The 9,536-nt window shown below is 41.2% G+C and overlaps 1 protein-coding gene across 1 annotated transcript in view; it reads left to right on the forward strand.

Moving 5' to 3' along the window:
* Positions 1–3,685: 3,685 nt before the first annotated feature.
* erbb4b (erb-b2 receptor tyrosine kinase 4b) overlaps positions 3,686–9,536 on the forward strand; it is a gene marked incomplete at both ends in the record, with an annotated part of 209,701 nt that continues 203,850 nt past the window's right edge. Inside the window, one exon of the mRNA XM_080535447.1 lies at positions 3,686–3,764. Coding sequence (XP_080391573.1) covers positions 3,686–3,764 — 79 coding nt within the window. The remainder of the gene's footprint in view (positions 3,765–9,536) is intronic.

Genomic DNA, 9,536 nt, shown 5'->3' on the forward strand with positions numbered 1-9,536 from the left:
GTTCTGGGAGAAGTGGTGCATTATCTGACAGAAGTGCAGGGGTGCCAATATTTTTGTCCATGACTGTACCACATGTGGGGTTTTGTCATTGTTGACAGTACCTGCTTCCCTGCTGCCTCTCTATCAGCTCCTGCACTTCTCAACATGCAGTTAAAACATCTGAATAAAAACTAGCAGAAAAGATTTCTAAAAATAAGGCCTCAAAATGCCTGTTATGCTAAATGAATCACAATTGGTTATTACATTGTGATATGTATTACAAAGGAATGTGAACTTTGTGAAAGGTACAAGGTTCAATTTCCAAAATGGATGTCCATTTCTGTGGAAACGTCTGTCTATTTAAGGCTTCATTAACTGTACTGTTGTACTAATCTCACCACCATTCCTGAATGCACTACAGTACACCAGGTGTCTCCTCTCACCATAGCAATATGAGGGTCTATTATGGCAGACTGTTGAAAGCCCATGAGTATGAAAAGTATAAATGCTCTTGCTCCTGCTGCAGGAAGGGAATCGCCTTGGTTGCAAGACACCAGTGGAGTAAACACTGAGGATACACATACAGTATGATAAAGTTGCTTCATAACTCTCACATTGTGTGTCTGGAATCATTATGAGGGGGAATGGCCTCTGGAGGCTTAGTTTTTATTGGCGCGCCTCATGCAGCAAAGTCTCATCCATTAAACAAATCAGGGAGTTATATATTAGATTAGCTACACATCCAGCACTGGGGGATCCTCTACAAACACATGGAACCTCATTGTATTCCCTTTCATAATCCTAAGAATAAATTATCTAATTGACAGCATTAAGAAGATACTGTCAGAGGAGGCATCTTAAGATCTATATATAATGGAAATAAATGGAGCTGCTAAATTGCATTTTAGGTATTAAAACGATAAAAGACAGCTATTTGAGATTACTCTGGCCTTCCCCAAAAACATATTAAATATGAGATCGCACTTTAATATTTCTTAATCACTTTGTGTGGTCACTGATATTAAATGCTCATCACATTGAATCCTATTTAATAATGTGTCTAAATGATAAGGTGCCAATGTCAAATTCATAGTACTTGTTGGTAACAGCTTGAGTCACCCTCAGCAGCCCCTGCTGCATCTGTGACCTCCGAGGTGAGATTGCAACTCCCTCCTGTGGTGAAAGGTCAGCATTACAGTTGCGGAAAGGAAGTGCCACACAGCTCAGTGCATTATTCATTCTGCACTCAAGCAGAAAACAGCCCCTTTGACTTTTAGCAAAGTGAAAATTGCAAACTCCCCATTTCATTCAAAGTCTTAAGAAGTGCTCAAGGATCATTGATGCAATAAACAAGTGACCGATGTAAAAGTCTAACACTTACTGTAGGCCCAAGTGGTCAATACATGTATTCTGACTTTGGCTAATGGATGGTCACCACACCCTATTATCTACAGGAAGAATAGAAGCTGCCAACATAAACAAAGAAACAACATATTATAAATATCATATTGTTATAGAACAATACAAATAATAATAATAATAATAATAATGGGTTCATTGCATTTATCCTGATTTGTACAAACATAATGGGTTCATTGCATATATCCTGATTATTCTCAGAATTTTGGAATGCTTCAACTTTGTTTTATTTTTTGAAGAAAGTCATATACTAAACTAAATGGACTGACTTATATACCGCCTTATTCCAAAGCGCTTTACAATGGCCTCTCATTCACCCATTCACACACCAATGGCGGCAAGCTACCATGCAAGGCGCCTGCTCGCTCATTGGGAGCAATTTGGGGTTCAGTGTCTTGCCCAAGGACACTTCAACATGTCGCCAGCCGGGGCTCGAACTGCCGATCTGCCAAACTTGCAATCATTAGACAGCGGCTCCTAAAGAGACTTTGTGGACTTGCAAAGTCAGTTAAAAGCTGGTTTAGATCGATTTCCTGGATAGGATCAACATAGTATCAACACTAGAAGCTACTTAAGTGGGATCAGTCTACACATTTAATTGTGTAGACAATTAAATGTGAAAGAGGAGATGTATTTTAAAGTGTACAATAGGAAACCAACTAATTAATGCAGCCTAAAATGCTTACAGTTTAATTAAATAATTTATCTGAATGAGAGATATTTAAGTGAAGTCAGTCTACGTAGTCTACAGAAAAAGAAAGTGAGGTAAATTCAAGCTAAAAAGTAACGTTTTTGACTATAGCAACAATGTGCTCTTCACTGGAACCAATGTAAATGTAGTGTAGGCAACTTTAAATGCTAATAGATTTTAAAGGTATTGTATCAAAAGTATGTATAGGCCTATGTTCTAGGATGTCAGTCTACACATGTTAACGTTTGATTGAGGTGCCAAGCTTAATATGAAAGAGGAATAAACGAAAATAATTGGCCTGCCGTATTTTAATCATTTTTTCAAAGATGTGTGTGTGTGTGTGTGTGTGTGTGTGTGTGTGTGTGTGTGTGTGTGTGTGTGTGTGTGTGCGCACGTGTGCTCCCATGAGTGGGTGGGTGGATGTGTGCGCAGGACGTAAGACACTGCATTTGTGGACCAGATGTTTTGGCATATTGCAACTCCAGGAGGTGTTCACCCCTCTCCTCCGGTGGAAGGTCATTGGGAGGGAGGTCATTCTGATCTGGCCATGGACTTTCAGGTCGCTTGAAGTTAAGAGATGTATTATGACGAAAATGATTTGATAATCAATATTTAATTAATATTCTTAGTCATATCGTGAGCTTAGAATGATAAGGTTCTATCTCCGTTTAGGGTAGTTCAGAGATATTGAGCATCAACGTTTTTACATTCCATTATGTTTTGTGAGATGGAACCTTTGTATTTTATGAATTACTAACTCAAAAATGTCAACATCTTAAAAATAACACCACACAGGCATTACTAAACACCTAATGGATCAGATTATGTAAAAAACTCAATTTTGACAAAAATGGAGATAGAACCTTATAATTCTAACGTCACGATATGAAGAAAGATTAATATGAAATCTTTTTTCATAAATCGTTCCATATACTTCAGACAAAATCATTATATACAGATTATGCATATCAAACATTCAATTAATTGGTTATTAAAACACACACACAAAAATAACTCTTGTCTTGTCCTTTATTGAATTATTCGGGTCTCCCGACGGATCAGGTGCATCATTTTGACAAGCAATAATTGTTTCCTCTGGGCTCAAGACAGGTGCAAGCGACCCGACGCTGCGACGCAACAAATTCAAGGATTTGGGCAACTTCCAAAAGCCAATGGGAGCATTCCTTGACCCGTAGGGGGAGGGTCTGAACGAACCAACCGGACCCTGGACCAATCAGAAGGACTGTGGGAGGAGAGAGGGTTGTAAGGGGGTGTGTCTCTGGATGGTGAGTCTTCGCTGCGCACCGTATCCAACTCGGAGAGTAATGGCATGAACAGTGCTTTACTATTGACAAGCCAATACATAGGCTACTGTAGTGTAGCGCGCCGTGAAAACTACACTACACGTCTATCGGTTTGAACTTTCATAATTACTCGGAAGACAACACAAACTAAGCGGGGGACAGTTGGAGTTGTTATCATTTACCAAGAGTCAAAAGTGTGCAAACTGACTGAAGCTGACGTTTCATATTTTTCGAGCCGAAAGGAATTTGCCCACTGGACATGTGAATCAAAGGAGTAACTGCCACCCCAAACATGAAGCCGGCATCTGCTCTGTGTTGCTTCGGCTTTCTCCTCACTTCGGTGTTGTTTGGAGCGAGCTCCTCGCAGTCAGGTGAGTGAGAGTTGACAGCCCCTGTGAGTGACAGCCCGCGGGTGTGTGGTGCGCAAGGTGTTTGGAGCAAGTGTTTGCGCACGCACGTAGCCTACAGTGAGAAAGTGGAAGGGCTCGTGTCCAATTTTTCCAAAACAGCTCCTATGAATTTGGTCATTTCGTTTGGAAACATTGTCTAGGCTATACACTTGACACTTTGTGTTCATTTTCGTTACATTGGCACATAAATGGTCCTCTATCGAAGAGCAGCAAAGTGCGCGTCTCCTCATATGACGTCGCCTGAAGTCAGAGAAGGCATGGTATTATTGGGAATAAATGACACCATCTATTTCCCAAATGCCATAAAATTCAGAATTTGTAAACGAATAAACGGTGTGTTGTTTCTATTTATTGACACTGTTTTTGTCTAGAAACATAAAGGAATCTCACATTAGAATATTGCTCTCAGCTCTCTCGCGCACAGAGCGGCACTGTTGCATTTTAAGGGAATCCAGAGAATTGGATATTCGTCCCACGCGTCTCCCGGGCACACTGGAGCCCACTGAGGACCCACGCGTCTCCCGGGCACACTGGAGCCCACTGAGGACCACCGCTCAGGTGCCCAGGGTTTATTATTCTCGCGCCGTCCGTTGGGTTGGTGGACATTTGGTCGGTGCGGCTGTGTGTGTGTGTGTGTGTGTGTGTGTGTGTGTGTGTGTGTGTGTGTGTGTGTGTGTGTGTATGTGTGTGTGTGTATATATATGTGTGTGTGTGTGTGTGTGTGTGTGTGTGTGTGTGTGTGTGTGTGTGTGTGTGTGTGTGTGTGTGTGCGTGTGTGTGTGTGTGTGTGTGTGTGTGTGTTCGTGTGCGTGTGTTGTTTGCTTTCAGAGACAACATTAGATTCCGGCAGATAACTTTCCTTGTTCATTCCCGTGCAGGCAGCAGCTTTAGGAGCAACATAGCACTGTCTGCCTCTACCATTAGTGATGCAATCTTATTAGGCTTGTTATTAATTATTAATATTAATAATAGTAGGCCTAGTGGTGGTAGTAGTAGTAGTAGTAGTAGTAGTAGTAGTAGTAGTAGTAGTAGTAGTAGTAGTAGTAGTAGTAGTAGTAGTAGTAGTAGTAGTAGTAGTAGTAGTAGTAGTAGTAGTAGTAGTAATAGGCCTAGCAGGCTAGTAGTAGCAGCATCAGCAGGCCATAGTATAGTTGTATAAGACTATTAATTAACTGTGATTACAGTTTTTTTTGTTACAGCCATTGTTCATAATTGCAACGACATCGGGGATCGTGTGGAGTAGTGCAGATATCCACACGGTGGTAGTATGAACTGAAAACGCGAGACGTGAGAGAGAGAGAGAGAGAGAGAGAGAGAGAGAGAGAGAGAGAGAGAGAGAGAGAGAGAGAGAGAGAGAGAGAGAGAGAGAGAGAGAGAGAGAGAGAGCGAGAGAGAGAGAGAGAGAGAGAGAGAGACAGAGAGAGATAGACAGAGAGAGAGAGAGAGAGAGACAGGCAGAGAGAAAGAGAGAGAGAGGGAGATAGGCAGAGAGAGAGAGAGAGACACAGAGAGAGAGAGATAGGCAGAGAGAGAGATGGGCAGAGAGAGAGAGAGAGAGAGAGAGAGAGAGAGAGAGAGAGAGAGAGAGAGAGAGAGAGAGAGAGAGAGAGAGAGAGAGAGAGAGAGAGAGAGAGAGAGAGAGAGAGAGAGAGAGGCCTTTGCTGCGCGCACTGTCCAAGTATTTGCGTGAGGCAGATCTCTTGGCATCACAGCATTATAATTGCGGGGATCGTGGAGTGGCTTTCATCCACCGTGTCCCTTTTTTGTTTTCACAAAGAGAGAGAGCGACTTCGTGACGTTAGAATTATAAGGTTCTATCTCCATTTTGGTCAAAATTGAGTTTTTTTTAACATAATCTGATCCAGTAGGTGTTTATTAATGCCTGTGTGGTGTTATTTTAAAATGTTGACATTTTTGAGTTAGTAATTAATAAAATACAAAGGTTCCATCTCACAGAACATAATGGAATGTAAAAACTTTGACGCTCAATATCTTTGAACTATACCCTAGACGGAGATAGAACCTTATCATTCTAAGCTCACGACTTGACTGTCATGATATGATGTACTGTACATCTGCTGATGTTATTAATTAGCCAACTCTACTCTATATTGATTCGTTAGCTCTTCATATCCTTGGCTACACACGATTTCACTTTCTTCCAAGTGTTTAGTCCGGTCAAACTTTCTACAGGCCTCTCTTGCTACAACGCCTACATGTTTATGAACACAAATATGTGTTTACACGTTTAGTGGTTATTTATCTCATAATGATAATACTACTAAACAATACAAGGCCGATTTGGCACGTTTATTTTCGTTCCACCGACCGCATTGGCTGTTCTGTGTCTACACAAGAAAAGCAATATTGGTCTCGAATCACCTCTCGTTTGTTTAGTCGACACATCGTGACGTTAGAGTTATAAGGTTCTATCTCCATTTTTGTCAAAATTTAGTTTTTTACATAATCTGATCCATTAGGTGTTTATTAATGCCTGTGTGGTGTTATTTTAAAAATGTTGACATTTTTGAGTTAGTAATTAATAAAATACAAAGGTTCCATCTCATAAAACATAATGGGATGTAAAAACGTTGACGCTCAATAATATCTCTGAACTGCCCTAAACGGAGATAGAACCTTCTCATTCTAAACGGAGATAGAACCTTCTCATTCTAAACGGAGATAGAACCTTATCGTTCTAAACGGAGATAGAACCTTATCATTCTAAACGGAGATAGAACCTTATCATTCTAAACGGAGATAGAACCTTATCATTCTAAACGGAGATAGAACCTTATCATTCTAAGCTCACGAATAGCCCAGGCTGTTACCACACAGGGTTAAACGGACTCCACATCCGTGCGCGTAAACTCACCTCACGCCGCGCGCCACCAGTCCCTTTGGATGTGCTTTGTTCAGTGCTAAATGTACAAAGAAGTTAACCAGCACTTCCCGACATGAAAGTGACTGAATTGCTTTTATATTAAATAAATGAGGGACAGACGCGTCCACCACCTATGTGATCAGACGTTGGTTTGTTGCGTTGGCCAATTGGGCTTTTCATCCACATTATATTCTATGTAATATGGACATCATTGTTTATTAGGAACAATCGTCTTTTCAACGTTTTCTAAACGTTTTGTGTCAAATTTGAGAAACGGTCAATTCTATTAGTTTCTGTTAGGTTGCACAGCAATTATGCACTTCATATGGTTCTGTTGCTGCAGTTTCTGTAAGCATTGCACTCCATAATGCAGTATATATAATATAGTTTCAGGAGCTGCATATATGCACATGCCTACTAATTTCCCTCATACAGAACATAATGATACCATCTCTCCAGTTGTGGAGCAGAGGGCTGTGGATTTAAATCATAGTAAATTGTGACATTTCAAAGTTAACATAGAGAGTAGGCGTGGGAGACCAGATAATACAAATATCAGTCTGTTAATCAGCTTAAGTGTATTAAGCCCTGCCAGTGAGAAGACAGAATCGTCTCATCAGAAATGAGAAACGTCATCATAAAAAAATGAAACCCCCTATCCCCTTGTGGTTTGAAATAGTAATTTTCACACTAACATCGATTTGCTTGTCGGTTTGCCTATGAGTGCATGTTTGCTTTTAGGTGTGTGTGTGTGTGTGTGTGTGTGTGTTTATATATGTATGTGTGTGTTTGCGTGTGATGAACTCCTACTGTACAAGATGTGAGGCATGAGGGTTTGTGAAGCGAGAGGCTTACCTCAGCACTTCACCTTTGCCACGTGTGCCTGGGGGTCCCACAGTGGCACTACTGACAGAATGCAAAGGGACCTTTTGGGTATCACACCAGCTCCCCCTTTCACAGTTATGGTGATAATTTCTGCTGGCTTTGAAGGAATTGGAATTTTCCTCGAGGAAGGTCAACAATGAATGTAGACCTATGTGTTTTAATGATTGAATGACAACATTTACTCCGATTAGATTTTTGCTTTGTCAAGGGGAACTGCAAACCTTTTGTGCCTTTTGAGTGTTCCTACCAGCAGATCACACAGTTGCAAAAACGTCAAGGACAAGTTGCAAAGATGACATGTCATTGTTTATTCTCATCATGGTTGGGTTAATAGTACATCTAAATGTGTACAAAGGGTGGAGACAGGGATCCTGGATCACAAAGGAGGGGAACTGTGTATTGAATTTCACAGTTTCTGGTGAAATAAATGTCACTTGTGTTCAAGAAAGTCAAGAAAGACTGGTGTCACATCTACTGCCCACACATCAATACACCACCGTCTCACAATGGTCTATTATTCATGGTTTCACGTTTTTGCCTATGAAAGGCGATTTTGACCTCTCTGTGCTTTGATTCAGACGATCCCCTCTATTGCCAAGCGAAGGCGGGCTCATGAGCCACTCACTGCTACCTGGACCCGGCATTAAATGCCTCGCTCTGATGCGTAACATTCCCCAACGACGTCCTCGTCTTAAAGGAGCATGGAGAGACCTTGCAGGAGCCACTGATCCTGTGAGCTGGTGTGTGAGGGGAGTGAAAGGGCATGGGATTTGTGTCCAGCACCTCTGTTTCTTCTCTCTCTTTTCTTTTAGAATGAGAAAAATGCGCTGTGTTGTAACATTGCTTGGAGAATAATGCTCTGTTCTGTCAAATCTGGACTAGTATGTGTTTACGGTCAATATTGGCATTTTCAGAACGGTTGCTGTCCTCATCAATAGAATGATGTGACAGTTGAATAGAGTGAGGTTTGAATGGGACCTTTAGATCACCCATATGTATACGTATATGTCACACATCATGTACATTTATACGCGCAATGATAGGCTCATGTGTTTTTATCAGCATCATTGTCATCCATCAAAGTGGCCTTGCTTGAGAATGTCTTAATTTAATTCTGAGTAGCATCCCAAAGGTCTGTGGCTCTGTGCATGTTTTATTCGGATGGCAATTCATCACATGTATAGTACACAGATTGCACAATTAGATCACAGGGAGTTTCATTAAGCCTGCAGAAATACAATGCCACTCCCGTACTCGCTCTCTTTTTCCTGTGTTTACAATTTCGTTTCATTCCCCATATGTCTTGACTAGTTCCACTCAACCTGCTTTGAAGGCTTGTGTCACATTATTTCTGTTTGTTTATCACAGTGTGTTCCATAACATGGCCATTTGTCACAAAGAATTGCTTTCTGTAACAATTAATGTCACAGTTTTAGGTGTCTGAGTATGTGTGTATGTGTATGTATGAATGTATGTATGTATGTGTTTGTGTGTGTGTGTGTGTGTGTGTGTGTGTGTGTGTGTGTGTGTGAGTGAGTGTGTCACATGAACTTTGCCAAGATTGGTTGAGAATTTGGTGACCGTGGTGGAATTAATCCTTGTGTTTTTAATTAGGATGTTAAGAGGGGGAGCCAAAACTGATAATGTCCTGTTTATGACTGTTGTCATGAAGCTTGCTGGTTTACATACTGTACTGTAGATGGTAAGAAGCAGCCATGTGATGCAATGTCATGCACAGGTACAGCTATTGTCAATTAGTTTTGAGAGACGCTAGCGGGCCTGCAGTGCGCCACTCTACACCTTATTGTCTTCCCTTTGTGTCAACATGATGCCGTACATACGGTGTATGACCCATCCTTCAAACAGCTTATTCAAACATGCATGATGAACAATAGACATGTCTGAGTCCAAGTGCGTTTGTCTGTCTCCACATCCTTTTGTGCCTCTCTCACAAAACGGAGGCT

Source organism: Nansenia antarctica, assembly GCF_963989245.1.
Source record: "Nansenia antarctica genome assembly, chromosome: 7".
Taxonomy (NCBI): domain Eukaryota; kingdom Metazoa; phylum Chordata; class Actinopteri; order Argentiniformes; family Microstomatidae; genus Nansenia; species Nansenia antarctica.